The following is a 17274-nucleotide window of genomic DNA, read 5'->3' as shown; positions in this document are numbered from 1 at the left end:
TTTAGCCTAACGGTTACATATCTATTTATGTTCATACAGGAAGCTTAACATTTGTTTTGATTTTTCTTAAAGGTTTTTGCAAATGCGTTTGCCGAGATATATGTCATATGGGTAGAATTCTCTTTAACATCTGACAAATAAATACATATTATGTACATTTCATTACTTGTACTTTGATTTATTTGACGGAAAAAAGGTGTTTTATAAAGAAGAAAGATATTAGTATTCATCACGACTTTCACATAATATGTGAACAAAGAATATATAGAAACAAATTAATTCTTAATTACTATAACTCAACACCTCCGTGAACTATGGAAGTTTTCTAAGTGACAAAGGTGTTGAAACTAAACGAATTTCGGACTCCATTATGTTTTTTTTATTTTGCTTACACAACCTTTCGGTCAGAAATATCACTATCATTTATTAGGAAGCAAAAGAAGATCTAAGAGGCATCTACAATGTTATGCTACTATCTCTTCTCTTTTTGGCATGAACTTTTCACTTCAGCTTAGCATCATAAATATTTGGCATATTTCTTATGTTGGCATTATTCTTATGTTCTCAAAGGCAACCATTGTCGCCAATATTTAGAAAAGTATGCCAACATACTGTTTACATATTGTAACGTTTTTAGTTCGTTACATGTCTTTTTTATATATAATATATGATGTCTGGCCTATCATCACCGGATTCCCTCTCGTTCAGGCCGGATAGTTTATTTGAAGCGTAATTTTTACGTTCCCTAGTCGCCAACCCTGTTATCGTTCGACACAACCCTGTTATTGCTCTGAGGAGGCGCTGTCAACATCGCTTCTGTCAACTGTCTCCGTGCTTAACCTCACTTTGTTTTGACGCTCTGTTGTATCCCAGCTTTTAGAAATGGTGATTATTTAAATCTTGCTGTATAATCTGAATCAGCTGCTATTTCAAAGCAACAGGTAAAGATGAAATATTATCCTTTTAGATTCGATATTATTATTGAATATTTTTAGGGTAGAGTTACGGATGTCCCAACTTGTATTTGTTTTATGCTGGCACGTTGGCGTCCCTTTTCTTTTGTCCTCCAGAATGTCACATGGAAGAAAGGACATGTTGTTTATTATTTATTGAGCCCTCGGAAGTATTAAGTCCAAGGTACGGACTGTGTCCAAGGTACGGACTGCGTCCAAGGTACGGACTGCGTCCAAGGTACGGACTATTTCCAAGGTACGTACTATTTCCAAAGTACGGTCTGTGTCCAAGGTACGGGTAGTGCCTTATGTACAGACATTCTCTTATGTACAGATGTCCTGTGGACGAGTGTCCCCAGTAAGAACGATCTTTTCTTACATCTAAGTGCCACAGCGTGGATGTAGCTTGAGTCCCATGCTGCTTCACTCCCATTTCTAAGCCTAGTCAGTAGCTACGGCTGTGGGTGATTCATGGTGTCCTCAACCTGGCCCCTTTTGTTGTTTTGACCAACAGGATCGCCGACAGACAGTACAGAGATGCTAGACCACCTCACGCTGCTACTGTTTGAAGCAAGATTACATAAAGAACAGCTAAGTGTAGATTTACGTTCTAGTTTTTATGTTTTAGATTTTCTATATTTTCAGTCTTAAACAGTAACATGCAGTTTAAATAATATCGTACAGACTATATTTAGTGGTTAGATTATTAAGAGCATTTATGTCGATTCAGTAGTTACAATGTGATTTAGATTTTAGGTTTCATTATATTACGCCTTGTAATAGTATTACTTTCTATAGATATTATTATTGCGCTATATTAACAGATGAATAACGAGACATAGATTCTAGAATCTACAGGTTGCAACACATCAGATTTAACACCACATAAAATTTGACAATTTAAATAAAGTAATGCTACTTTTCTTATATTTTCTATAACGTTACACGCATTGTATTTTTTCATAGTCTTTTCATAGAACATATTTAATATTATTTACATACATAGTTTTACTCAACAAATAACCACTATAATAATAATTATTAAAATTGTACAATGCTATTTACCATCAGAATTCATCATGAATAAATATAGTCATTAGTTTTAAGTAATATATAACTGTGTTTTCTTTCTCTGTACATGCCTGGCGCCCAATATCTATTTTTTTGTTTATTGTTCTTAATTAGTTTTCTTTCCAGTGAAATACCTTATCCACGACTGCTCTCCGATGACAAGCTGCCGTTCGCAGTGGTAGTTGTTTAAAAAACGCTACAATATTTACAGAAAAAAGTGGAAAATGGAATATTCCATATTTCCCATAAGACATATTATTCTACTAGTTCCATATCTGATCGCTCAGTTGGAACAGTTTCCATGTCATTCTTAATTAATGCATGTTGGAACTTTCAGAGCTTTACAGCTTGCAATGCAATTATTAATATACCTATATCCTAGATAATGGACAATAGAATATTGAAATAACGGTACACTTATCTTGTTTCAATTACGGAAAATCATTTGTTATCAAGTAGATGTCAGTATCGTTTCTAGAACGTACACACGCATATATAATATATTACATTAGCCTCCTTCCGAAGCCCGTATGACTTTTAATAAATAACGAAGGAATTCTATCTTATTTAGAAGAAATAAATTCTTACAACCTACTTACCTACTGCAACAATATCCATATAAAATAAATGAGTTTTTAGATGCTTTCAGAAAATAGCATGTATCTTGTATATTATTAAGCTTATATCATAAGCATAGAATAGGATAGCTAGCTACGCAAATATATGGTTTAATGTTTAACGTAATATACTAATATAAGTCACATTAAAAATGCAATACACAGAGCAACAAACTTTGCCCAGACTAACTTTTCGTATTTTGATAAAAACTTGTAAACATATTTTCCTCATCTAGACCATTAAATGTTCAAATTGCATAAAGATTATTTACAAAAGGGAAATATTTGCAAATCATGGTGCGTTTAGACTTGAGCACGCTCTCGGCTCTGTTCAAATTAAAAACTTATTTTTCGACGAATGAAGTGATCCAATTGTGCGCGCACAGCAGAGTTGCTTTGGCGAAAATAATGGACGACCAAGAAATAGTCGAGCCTGCAGTCATTGTTATGCACAGCTTAATTATTAAAAAGGAGAAAAATCGAAAACATCGTCGCTGGTGGCAAACCCAAATTTTTAGAAATCGATATAATTTACTGCATCAACGTAGTCTCTGAGGAGGGCTATGATAAGTTCAAAAACTGTACAAGAATGACCAGACCCGACTTTGAATATTTACAAAATTTAATAACACCAAAAATTACGAACAAAAGATACAAATTTTTAGAATAGAAATTTCATTAATATCGACATATTCAATATTAATTTTATTTACAAGATCTTGCCATGCGTTTTTTTTATTTTTTAATAATACAAAAAATGTTTAATATCCCATAATATAGGCAACTTTTCATATTCTTCAATTAATAATAACGAAGATTCATTGATCCACTACATAATTTTAATAGAGAAAACGAAAAAAAAATCACAAACGCACGCACGAACGCAGACAAAACAAATTGCCGGTGCAAACTAAGCGTTAGCGCACACATAAGATCCCTTTGAACACGGACCAAAAACCGACACCAGACGACTCACGTTCGCGGCTGCTCGCGCACAGGGTGATTCAGAGTGAGCGTGCGCGCACAGCCGTTTACACTTGAGCATTCGCGGAGGATCAGTGCGTGCGTGTGCTCAAAGTCTAAAACGCATCATAATGGTGCGTTTAGACTTGAGCACGTACGAGCTGACCGATACGCGCACGGCATTCGTTCGCGCTCGGCTCTGGTTCAAATTAAAAAACTTATTTTTCGACGAATGAAGTGATCAATTTGTGCGCGCACAGCAGAGTTGTGTTGGCGAAAATAATGGACGACCAAGAAATAGTCGAGGCTGCAGTCATTGTTATGCACAGCTTAATTATTAAAAAGGAGAAAAATCGAAAACATCGTCGCTGGTGGCAAACCCAAATTTTTAGAAATCGATATAATTTACTGCATCAACGTAGTGTCTGAGGAGGGCTATGATAAGTTCAAAAACTTTATAAGAATGACCAGACCCGATTTTGAATATTTACAAAATTTAATAACGCCAAAAATTACGAACAAAAGATACAAATTTTAGAATAGCAATTTCATTAATATCGACATATTCAATATTAATTTTATTTACAAGATCTTGCCATGCGTTTTTTTTATTTTTTAATAATACAAAGAATGTTTAATATCCCATAATATAGGCAACTTTTCATATTCTTCAATTAATAATAACGAAGATTCATTGATCCACTACATAATTTTAATAAAGAAAACGAAAAAAAATCACACACGCACGCACGAACGCAGACAAAATAAATTGCCGGTGCAAACTAAGCGTTAGCGCACACATAAGATCCCTTTGAACACGGACCAAAAACCGACACCAGACGACTCACGTTCGCGGCTGCTCGCGCACGGGGTGATTCAGAGTGAGCGTGCGCGCACAGCCGTTTACACTTGAGCATTCGCGGAGGATCAGTGCGTGCGTGCTCAAGTCTAAACGCATCATAATGGTGCGTTTAGACTTGAGCACGTACGAGCTGAGCGTGCGCGCACGGCATTCGTTCGCGCTCTCGGCTCTGTTCAAATTAAAAACTTATTTTTCGACGAATGAAGTGATCAATTTGTGCGCGCACAGCAGAGTTGTGTTGGCGAAAATAATGGACGACCAAGAAATAGTCGAGGCTGCAGTCATTGTTATGCACAGCTTAATTATTAAAAAGGAGAAAAATCGAAAACATCGTCGCTGGTGGCAAACCCAAATTTTTAGAAATCGATATAATTTTACTGCATCAACGTAGTGTCTGAGGAGGGCTATGATAAGTTCAAAAACTTTACAAGAATGACCAGACCCGATTTTGAATATTTACAAAATTTAATAACGCCAAAAATTACGAACAAAAGATACAAATTTTAGAATAGCAATTTCATTAATATCGACATATTCAATATTAATTTTATTTACAAGATCTTGCCATGCGTTTTTTTTATTTTTTAATAATACAAAGAATGTTTAATATCCCATAATATAGGCAACTTTTCATATTCTTCAATTAATAATAATAAAGATTCATTGATCCACTACATAATTTTAATAAAGAAAACGAAAAAAATCACACACGCACGCACGAACGCAGACAAACAAATTGCCGGTGCAAACTAAGCGTTAGCGCACACATAAGATCCCTTTGAACACGGACCAAAAACCGACACCAGACGACTCACGTTCGCGGCTGCTCGCGCACGGGTGATTCAGGAGTGAGCGTGCGCGCACAGCCGTTTACACTTGAGCATTCGCGGAGGATCAGTGCGTGCGTGCTCAAGTCTAAACGCATCATAATGGTGCGTTTAGACTTGAGCACGTACGAGCTGAGCGTGCGCGCACGGCATTCGTTCGCGCTCTCGGCTCTGTTCAAATTAAAAACTTATTTTTCGACGAATGAAGTGATCAATTTGTGCGCGCACAGCAGAGTTGTGTTGGCGAAAATAATGGACGACCAAGAAATAGTCGAGGCTGCAGTCATTGTTATGCACAGCTTAATTATTAAAAGGAGAAAAAATCGAAAACATCGTCGCTGGTGGCAAACCCAAATTTTAGAAATCGATATAATTTACTGCATCAACGTAGTGTCTGAGGAGGGCTATGATAAGTTCAAAAACTTTACAAGAATGACCAGACCCGATTTTGAATATTTACAAAATTTAATAACGCCAAAAAATTACGAACAAAAGATACAAATTTTAGAATAGCAATTTCATTAATATCGACATATTCAATATTAATTTTATTTACAAGATCTTGCCATGCGTTTTTTTTTTTTTTTAATAATACAAAGAGAATGTTTAATATCCCATAATATAGGCAACTTTTCATATTCTTCAATTAATAATAACGAAGATTCATTGATCCACTACATAATTTTAATAAAGAAAACGAAAAAAAATCACACACGCACGCACGAACGCAGACAAAACAAATTGCCGGTGCAAACTAAGCGTTAGCGCACACATAAGATCCCTTTGAACACGGACCAAAACCGACACCAGACGACTTCACGTTCGCGGCTGCTCGCGCACAGGGGTGATTCAGAGTGAGCGGGCGCGCACAGCCGTTTACACTTGAGCATTCGCGGAGGATCAGTGTGCTGCTCAAGTCTAAACGCATCATAATGGTGCTTAGACTTGAGCACGTACGAGCTGAGCGTGCGCGCACGGCATTCGTTCGCGCTCTCGGCTCTGTTCAAATTAAAAACTTATTTTTCGACGAATGAAGTGATCAATTTGTGCGCGCACAGCAGAGTTGTGTTGGCGAAAATAATGGACGACCAAGAAATAGTCGAGGCTGCAGTCATTGTTATGCACAGCTTAATTATTAAAAGGAGAAAATCGAAAACATCGTCGCTGGTGGCAAACCCAAATTTTTAGAAATCGATATAATTTACTGCATCAACGTAGTGTCTGAGGAGGGCTATGATAAGTTCAAAAACTTTACAAGAATGACCAGACCCGATTTTGAATATTTACAAAATTTAATAACGCCAAAAATTACGAACAAAAGATACAAATTTTAGAATAGCAATTTCATTAATATCGACATATTCAATATTAATTTTATTTACAAGATCTTGCCATGCGTTTTTTTATTATTTTTAATAATACAAAGAATGTTTAATATCCCATAATATAGGCAACTTTTCATATTCTTCAATTAATAATAACGAAGATTCATTGATCCACTGCATAATTTTAATAAAGAAAACGAAAAAAAATCACACACGCACGCACGAACGCAGACAAAACAAATTGCCGGTGCAAACTAAGCGTTAGCGCACACATAAGATCCCTTTGAACACGGACCAAAAACCGACACCAGACGACTCACGTTCGCGGCTGCTCTCGCACAGGGGGATTCAGAGTGAGCGTGCGCGCACAGCCGTTTACACTTGAGCATTCGCGGAGGATCAGTGCGTGCGTGCTCAAGTCTAAACGCATCATAATGGTGCGTTTAGACTTGAGCACGTACGAGCTGAGCGTGCGCGCACGGCATTCGTTCGCGCTCTCGGCTCTGTTCAAATTAAAAACTTATTTTTCGACGAATGAAGTGATCCATTTGTGCGCGCACAGCAGAGTTTTGTTGGCGAAAATATTGGACGACCAAGAAATAGTCGAGCCTGCAGTCATTGTTATGCACAGCTTAATTATTAAAAAGGAGAAAAATCGAAAACATCGTCGCTGGTGGCAAACCCAAATTTTTAGAAATCGATATAATTTACTGCAACAACGTAGTGTCTGAGGAGGGCTATGATAAGTTCAAAAACTTTACAAGAATGACCAGACCCGACTTTGAATATTTACAAAATTTAATAACACCAAAAATTACGAACAAAAAATAAATTTTAGAATAGCAGTTTCATTAATATCGACATATTCAATATTAATTTTATTTACAAGATCTTGCCATGCGTTTTTTTTTATTTTTTAATAATACAAAGAATGTTTAATATCCCATAATATAGGCAACTTTTCATATTCTTCAATTAATAATAACGAAGATTCATTGATCCACTACATAATTTTAATAAAGAAAACGAAAAAAAAATCACAAACGCACGCACGAACGCAGACAAAACAAATTGCCGGTGCAAACTAAGCGTTCGCGCACACATAAAATCCCTTTGAGCACGGACCAAAAACCGACACCAGACGGCTCACGTTCGCGGCTGCTCGCGCACAGGCAGATTCAGAGTGAGCGTGCGCGCACAGCCGTTTACACTTGAGCATTCGCGGAGGATCAGTGCGTGCGTGCTCAAGTCTAAACGCACCATGTAGGGATTCATGGCACACAGGTGAGAGAGTTGATTTTAAAAACGCAAAAATTATGATAAAAGAACCGTTTGAAAACTAAACTCTAAACGAAAAATAAAAGGGGCTTTATATTCCTAACTATAATACTCTAAATCAATGTACTGCTCAGGCTCTAAGTAATTCTAATTCGCTTCTTTGATTTTAATAAACATAACATAACATAACGAAAATTTTCTATCGAATAAGTAAAAAAATACCGAGGGTGCCATTTAAAAATCAAAAGTTGTAGTCATTTCCGGTGAAACAGGAAGTGACCAAAAACAATTGAATACGTCAATCAATCCTAATTTATGTCACATACTAACATACTAAATGTCGTTTTTTATCTAAAAAAATAAAAAAGTTATAGGGGTGAGCCACTTTTGAGACGCACCCGGTATTTCTACTCCAGAAATACGTCTATTGTTTAAAAAAAAATTGAAAATTTGGAATTATTTGAAAAATTTTTTGCAATTTTTTCTAGTTTTTAGTTAAAAAGCATAATTACTTGATAATATGGTAACATAAGTGGTATATTAAATTTACAAGAAAGAAACCCCGGAAAAACCAGTGCTAGTGGTTTTCAAAATTTAAGTCAAACATCGTTTTTATTTAAGTTTCAAAGTAGAATAACTCGGTTATTTTGAACTTGGTAAAGAGAAGATATGTTTCTTTTATCGAAATCTACCAGCCCTGTAAATATTTGCACTTATTTTAGACTATAATAACCGGCACGAAAAACGTTCATGTATTCCAAAGTTTAATATATTTTGTTCTAGTGGGCCGATTTTGATGATTTCTTAAGCAATGTGTAGATAAATGATTTGACTTTATAGCCCTTTGTCCAAATTAAAAATTAAAAAAAGAAAATGTTATAAATTAATTCACAAAAATAAAAACTATCAATTTGTAGGAAATTACACGAGCTACAAATTAACCTCTATGGTTCAACAAATTTGAACTCTTGGTCTTGAACTTCATTTTTACGAGATTTTTGGGTTTTACGGGCTCAAAGCAGGTGATCCTTTCACTGTACGCTAATTGGTAATAATACAAACTAATTTTAGAATATGCTAAGAAATTTGTCTTATAAAACGACCCAATTAGAATCGAATACATTTAAATTTAATTATTTTCTTTTCAGTTACGTAACGATTCGATAAGCTCGAAAATATTGTAAATCTATTTAACCTCACGAAAGAACAATACCTATAATTACCATATAAAAGCGTGGCACCACGGTAGCTTAAATGTTTAACAATACAAACATAAATTCCTACTAGCGGTTAAATAAACATTTTTCTTTGTTAAATAAATGCTACACATGTGTACGTTTGTACGATTTCCTTGTAGTTGTATAACGGAGTTAAAGAGACGAATCGTGAATTCGACAAAATTGGATGCAGATATTAGGTCGCTGATTTACTTTATTGTAGATTTAAGAAATGCTATGCCGGTAGGTGTGCTTTATAGACTATGAAAAGGCGTTCGATAATGTTAAACATAACCTCCTTATATCATACCTCGGAGACTTGGGACTTGATGGAAAATATATAAGGCTCATTAGTAATTTGTATTGGAACCAAAAAGCTGAAATTCGTATACATAGCGTAGGGGTAACTGAAGATTTTGAAATAAAAAAGGGGGTAAGGCAAGGATGTATTCTGTCTCCAGTGTTGTTCAATTTGTATGTGGAAAGAGCCATCATTGAGTCAATCTCCGACAGTCCCATTGGTTTGAAAATAAATGGCAATCCAATTTTTTGCCTAATACATAAACATGTATCAGCTTCTCAAGAAAGGCCATCTCACACTTATCCACTCAGGAACGCGGAGCAAGATCTTTATCTACCTACCCCACGCTCATAGTTAGTTAAAAGTTTAATATTATACAACTCGAAAAAAATGCACAATCACCTGCCATTTGAAATCAAATCCATAACATCATTTTTTTAATTTCGCAAAGCATTGAACTCTTATTTACTAGACAAGGCTTTCTTCGCCGTAAATGAATTATATTTTGAAAATCAAATTTGATCTTGTCAACACTGGTCTAATGTTTGCTATTGCTATATTTACTAATGACATCGAAATGAATTTATTTAGAGGTCATTGATATTTTACTATAAACTAGCTAAATATTTTTGAATATTATTTTTATTTTTTGTTCTCTGACATTATAAACATTTATAAATGTTTATTTTAACAATAAAACTGACAATATTATTTGTATAATGTTTTGTATTATCTTTTGTTTGTTTGTTTGTGTACCTTGTTTTTTTAATTTGTTTGTTAGTTTACCTTTGTCTACAAATTGAAAAATGTTTTGACAATAAAGGCATTTATTTATTTATTTATTTACAATTAATAATATCCGATATGCGGATGATATTGGCAGACAATGCAAATGATCCCCAAATTCTTCTAAATAAGGTTAACAATGAAAGCCAAAGACTGGGTTTAAACATAAATACTACAAAAACTAAATTTATGGCTGTTAGCAGAAACAACATTCCAAACACCAGAATTTACTTAAATGGAGAGGTCATCAAGCAGGTCACCCAATTTAAATATTTGGGATGTATGGTTAACGAAACGTCCAGATCAGGAGATCAAATGCCGGATCGAACAAGCAAGATCTACTTTTCTGAAACTTCGAAGGTTTCTCACAGATAGGAACTTGAACTTCGGCCTTAGATACAGAATGGTGAAGTGCTATGTCTGGTCCGTTTTGTTATATGGTGTGGAAGCATGGACACTAAAGGTAGCAACAATAAACCGAATTGAAGCCTTCGAAATGTGGAGCCTACGACGAATGCTAAGAGTGCCCTGGGTCTCCCGTGTGAGGAATGAAGATATTCTCAGAAGATCTGGTCTAGAAGAACGTGAGCTCTTCGAAATCATCAAGAAGAGGAAAATAGCCTATTTGGGACACATGCTACGTGGAGGACGCTATCACTTTCAGCGTCTGATTCTCCAGGGTAAAATCGAGGGGGGCAAAAGAGGAATAGACCGAAGGAAGCTATCCTGGCTGAGAAATACTCGTCATTGGACAGGCATACAAAACTTCCAAGCACTCCAAGTCACTGCAAATATTTTGTTTTTTGACTCATGTCAACACACACACTGTTTTTTTTATGTTGTAGATTTATTTGCCAGTGGCAAAAAAAACAGACTTTTTATCAAGTATTAACAAAGTGTATTAACACATAACAACCATTTTTCAAGAAATTACTGTTTACACATTTTTGTTCTAATTATAGTAACAATTGTGGTCTACCATGAATGTTACCAGTAGTTAGACTATAATTTATGTAACGCTGTTTTCATTATCTAAACCTTAGATACACAGTAATAAAAGTAATTGCAACATTTCTTTAGCGGTGGCAAACAACATCCCATTATTTACCTTCGAACTTAAGAACAGAATGAACTTGAATCAGAGAAGCCATTTAGCTGAAAGTCTGGCTGACATTTCACGTTTAACATCTCCTTTTATTGTCTCTACAATTTAATTTGTAGAATTTGATTGTGATAAAAACTGTATTGCACTTCTCGGAATCTTTTATGTGATTCCGTTTCGTAAATATTAATTCGTAAAAATAAATTATAAATTTGAAATGTTTTTGTGTTAAAAATTCAACAGAAACTGTTTTATCATAATTTTTTCGAAGCAAAATTTATAATTAATTTAAAAAAATAAAAGGTTTCCAAATTTATCATTTTACTCAAATAACTATCTAGTTAACCATGTTCATTTTTAGTCAATAATGACATGTATTGACTATCTCCATTCTAAATATTTTGAGAATGGTTGCTCGTAGCAATTTTTACCAAGAGATATTTTTTACGTAAAAAATCATGGAGATTTAGAGTTTTTTGCTCAGTAGTTTTATACAGGTACGGACGAAAAGTTATTATCTTTCAAAACAGTTAAAACACAAGTAGGTGGCGCCCCCTAAAAATAGAAGTTATATTGACATCAAAATCAAATTTCTCATGCCAAAAAACTCTCAGACACCAATTTTCATCCAAATATTGACGTTTCTTCAGAAATTATTTGGAAAAAATCGAAATAAAAATTAAACTTCTACACCCTGTACCTCCGAAACTAAGCATTTTAGGACATACATTTATACGATTTTTTTTTACTTATTTTTATCTGCAGAATATGCTGTTTCCGGACTACAGTTCGGACCACTCTGTATAGAAAACTATATAAAAATGTCACTTACCTTTCCATATTTGTGACAGGCGTCGTTCGTATTAGCCGTCCAACTGTCAGTCTCCAATCTGGCTCGTTCCAGAGCCCCGGTGATCGAGTCGATTCGGGACCATTCGCGCACGTCGTGGTCGCGAAAGGGCGAGCCCTTGGGTGGTGGTGGGGGTACTGCCACTACTTCCATTATTCGTAAAAAATAGGTAAGAAATCGCGGCGCTGCCTCGTTGCGAATTGTTGCGTGTTTGGATGATGGCGGGCGTTTCTAAATGCTATTGAGTTTGACCTGGAACAAAAGAAGAAAAATATGAATTACATATAATCAAAGTGAACTACCCAGAAACACGATTTTTGCTTTGTTCTTTTTTATCGAAAAGTAACCATTTTAATAGTAATTTTAAATAAAATAAATGCGGAATATTTTAATTTATTTTTGGTACTATTTGACGCTACGGTTAGGTTAGGTTAGTTTAGGATTTTAACACAGGATGCATAACGCAAACATTCAAAGCAATCAAATTCGTAGTAATATTATAAGCTCTGGATTGTATGATGAGTTATAACTCAAGAAATATTAACTTTGGCACATGGCCAAAATGTTTGCATATTATATCGTTTAAAAATATACAGAAAGGAATTTAAAGAATCCTTTTTTATACATAGCTTTGATAATCTGTAATAAACATTTTTTTTAAAATGGATATGGTAAACAATGTTTATCTTTCAGACCCAATATTATTACAAATTCTTGCACATTTCGATTTGTGGTCTCGTGGGTTTCAGAAGAAATTTGATTATTGTTTTGGCCTTAAAATGCCTAGAAATATTATTTCACAGTTTAATAGAGCCAGAATAGTAACACTGTCTCAACAGGGCTACCGGCAAGTTGCAATAGCTGAAATTGTAGGAGTTAACCAAAGCGATGTTTCGCGAATATTAAAAAAAATCAGAGAGACAAACGAGGTTACAGACCGGCCTGGAAGAGGTAGAAAGATAGTTACTACTGCTGTCCAAGACCATCAAATATCCCTAATTGCACGAAGCAATCCGCTGCTTTCTAGTACTGCTATTAAAAATGAGTTAGCTCGCCTTGAAGGATTAAATGTTTGAAGAAAGACCATAGCAAGAAGACTCTATGACAGAGGATTACATTTAAGGAGGCCTCTACATGTTCCGAAGCTTAATTTACAGCACAAAATTACGCGACTACAATGGGCTGAGCAGATGAGAGCAAATGGACCTAATTGGAATTTCGTCATGTACTGTTTAGGGATGAAACAAGAATAGGCCTAGTGTCAGATTCGATTCCTAAACGAACTTTGGTCAGGAGATCATCTGGAAGACGAGCAGGCTTGAATGCATCTCAGCCCCGTGTCCATGGGCATCAGGTGTAATGCACGGAGCTCGAACTCCTCTTGTTTTATTGATGGCACAATGACAGGTGCCTCATATCTTAGAGACGTTTTAGAGCCTATTGTGCGTGTGCGTCCATTTCGAGGGGCAGTGGGCGATACATTTGTTTACATGGACGATAATGCTCCTCCCCATCGCACTTTAGCGGTTCGCGAATTTTGTGAGGAAGAGGGTATAAGAAAACTGTGGTGGCCACCGAAGTCTCTAGATATGAATGTAATAGAACATGCTTGGGACATGCTAAAACGTCATATTGCCAAAAGGAATGATCTCCCCCGGACCTTGAATGAATTGAAAATTGCTGCGCGCGAAACATGGGAAGCCATTCCTCAACATCTTCTGGACAACTTAATTGAGAGCATGCCACGTCGTCTTACAGCTTGCATTGAGACTGGAGGAGGCAATACAGACTATTAGTTGTGAGAAATAATTAAAATTGTTTTCAATATTTTTTGCTTAAAATGTAATTTGTTTCTGTTGATTTTCACTCATTATGAAATAAAATTATAATAACAGCCCAGTTGCACTTAGATTTTTAATTCTATATTAGTTAGTCGTGTAGTAAGCCAATATGTTCAAAAATATAAAAAGAATCATATTAGGTCCAAAATAAAATAAAAATATCGTTATATGCAATAATTATGGCCATGTGTGTATGTATAGTTCATACCAAATAAACTTTTAGTACCGTGATTAAGTTTGACCAGCATAACGTTATCCACTTTTATATATTTTCTTTTAATCAAAATATTTTAGGAAACATAAATAAATAAATTATAAATATATAAAAAGTTATTATTTATGTTGATGTCAACAAAACTCATCTTAACAACACTTCAGGGACATAAAGGGCCATTACTACCGCTTTCCCTTTCAAAATATTCTAATAAAGCTGCGATGCCTTTTTTGCTATTAAGCTATCTTGTACACTTCGCACTAAAAGAGGTTCTAAAAAGAACAATGTTTGACTGCAAGGTCTGCCAGTAAACATTTTTAAGTGTCAAAACGAATGACAATGGCAGGAAAAAATAAATAAATGTGGCAAATTGACATTTTTTACAGCAGAGTTACCACTTGAATCCCCAGCGGGAAATTTAAATTCCAGTTAGTCAGCCCGGCGCCGAATACCTCCATTGTTGGCAACAATAAATTTAAAAACCGCACCCTCGATTACATAACTAAAAGTTTAATTGATATCAAATATACTAGTACACCTTCACAAACAATGGCGTCCAAATTCTACGAAAAAATTTAGATTCTATGTACTTGTTTTATTAGTTTTTATGAGGTTGTCTATACGCTCTGCATCTACAGAACATATCACTATATGAAGATAACCTTTCCAGGATCTATTGAAAGCTTTAGGTTTGTTAAATAATAAAATATTAGGCAAGCTCAATGATGACATATGTATGATCTCACAGCCATTTACTAGAAAATTTCAAGATGATACTTTCTTAGAATAGCCAACCACTACCACTTAATCCTTCAAGCCAAATAATCATTCAAATTTTGTAAAATCCTCTATCGGAATCCCATTCGTAAACGATTCTTGGAATACACAAGACTAAGCTCATAATAAGCCCATCATCGTAACCATCCTTATTGTTTTTTTTTCTAACGAATCACAAAGGGGACGATACACGTCAACTTTAATAATCAGGGTTGGGTCTCTTGTAAATATTTATATCCTATCTAAATGATAGATAATAATAATAATAGATCCCGTATATAGTGTTTAACGCCTTGGGAGTAGCAAGGTACAGCTTGCTATACTAGAGCCGTTCGGTATACAATGAAGGTAATGTGGCTAGCACTACGCTTCAACCGCCTATTATTACATCAGGATTGTGAATCCCAAGTACTCATTTAAGGCTGAGTCGACCTAGCTACCCAAACTATTTTTATTTTAAATAAAAATAGTCGGCTGATGAAATGCCGGGTGTGGGATTCGAACCCACTACCTTGAGATTGGTAGACGAGAGCCTGTACCTCTACGCCACCGGACACCTTAACTAAATGATAGGTACTATTACAAATCAGATCTATTTGAATCACTGAAATGTATGCGTTCATATAGTGTGCCATTATATTCAGCAAATCTGTATTTTAATCATAAGAGAAAGATCAAAGTAGTTGACATTACTATATGATATTACAGTTGAATATTGGAACCTGTGGTGTTACAATAACAAAAATAAAAACACTAATTTACCACAATACAGTAAAACACTTTTCTTTTGCACTGGACGCGTGTCTCGCTATGTTAGCATCATCAGCAGATGATTAACTAATTGATAAACAAAGACACAAAGAGATATACAGGGTTGTTCACCACATACGACACGGAGTATTGTAGCTAAACGATTAGATATTTACATTTTTTTTACTTTACTTTAATTGTAAGTTTTGGGTTCGTTGAAGGATTATTAGAGCTGCAATAATAAATGTGGTCTAAATTACAAGAAAATGCATTTTCTACGAAAACTTGAAGAGATAGGTAAAAAATGGCATAATACAATTTGATAGACAATTAAATTGTGCATCTGATTCTCGTAAAATATACAGTGTGTTCCATTGAAATTAAACAAGTTATTGCCGTTTAAAGCTAATAATTATCTAATAAAAATTTCTAGACACTCTGTATAAGGTAGTATTTTGTTTATTATTGCTACAGAATATCTGATCAATAAATAAACTTCAGTAAATATTTAGTATTAAAAACTTTGATACCCTAGGATAAATGAAGCCTTAAAAATTTTACTACAATTTCATAAAATTGAAAATATTTCAAAAACGTTAAGGTTTAAGTGTGATAAACCTTAATCAAATTTACTTTTATTACAATCGTAGAATCTAAAAATAGAATAATATACAGGGTGTTCCATTTAAAAAAATACAACTATAATATTATTTGAGGCACTTTGTATCTTGTAAAAATATTTTTAAATTGTAGCTCTAATTGTTCTTCAACGAACCCAAATCTTAAAATTCGTAAAAATCTAATCGTTTAGCTACAATACTCTGTGTCGTATGTGGTGAACAACCCTGTATATTCCTAAATGTGGTGAGCATGGTTCATTTTTTTAATAATTATCAGGAACTCTAAAAAATAGGTATAGCATAACTTTGTGGAAATTGTTTATATGAATGATTTGGTACATTACTAATTTGTGAAGTACGATTGATGCTTTCTCTCAATTGCAAAATATTGTATTTTAAGTATTCTTAAGTATTTTCTTTTGCCAGATATATGGAAAACAAAAGTCTTCTATGAGTCCAGCAAAGAAAACATAATTATTTATTATAGATATCTGTATTTCTTTTAATCTAGAAAAAATAATTCATTGTGAACAATGAACAATTAAGGTTTTGCCCATCCCTGATAATAGTGAACCCACTAGGCGTTTTTTCCGCCTCATCAAATCAAGGTTCTTCTTGTCAGATAACAATAGAAAAAAGGACACTTTTTTGTTTCGCTTATTGTAGGGGCGTTAAAAACCACATTATAAAAGGATTAATTAATTTGATGTGTCGGATAGGGTCAGATGATAGTTCCGCTTATAAAGCTTGTTCCTTCTGAAATTCAGATTATTTTTTAGATAGAATGAATTCCACAGGTATATATTTTAACGTCAACTGAAAAATAGATATTATAGTTTTAGGATATTTTTTTCAAAATATAAGTTTTTTTTTAATATTAAGTTTGGTCTGAAATACATCAATAAAATTAATGATTTGAG

At 34.5% G+C, this 17274-nt stretch overlaps 1 protein-coding gene across 3 annotated transcripts in view; it reads right to left on the bottom strand.

Annotated features, from left to right (window-relative positions):
- The window catches only part of LOC115890501, a 483888-nt gene that overhangs the window by 201558 nt on the left and 265056 nt on the right, over positions 1-17274 (bottom strand). For all 3 annotated transcript variants that reach the window (XM_030910748.1, XM_030910750.1, XM_030910749.1), the window contains one exon: positions 12135-12404. In XM_030910748.1, coding sequence (XP_030766608.1) covers positions 12135-12305 — 171 coding nt within the window. In that variant the 5' untranslated portion in view covers positions 12306-12404. The remainder of the gene's footprint in view (positions 1-12134; positions 12405-17274) is intronic.

Source organism: Sitophilus oryzae, unplaced genomic scaffold (assembly GCF_002938485.1).
Source record: "Sitophilus oryzae breed Bouriz unplaced genomic scaffold, Soryzae_2.0 scaffold_87_pilon_pilon, whole genome shotgun sequence".
In the NCBI taxonomy this organism is placed as follows: Eukaryota; Metazoa; Arthropoda; class Insecta; order Coleoptera; family Curculionidae; genus Sitophilus; species Sitophilus oryzae.
The sequence above is the reverse complement of the archived record's forward strand: the minus strand, read 5'-3'. Positions and strand labels throughout refer to the sequence as shown.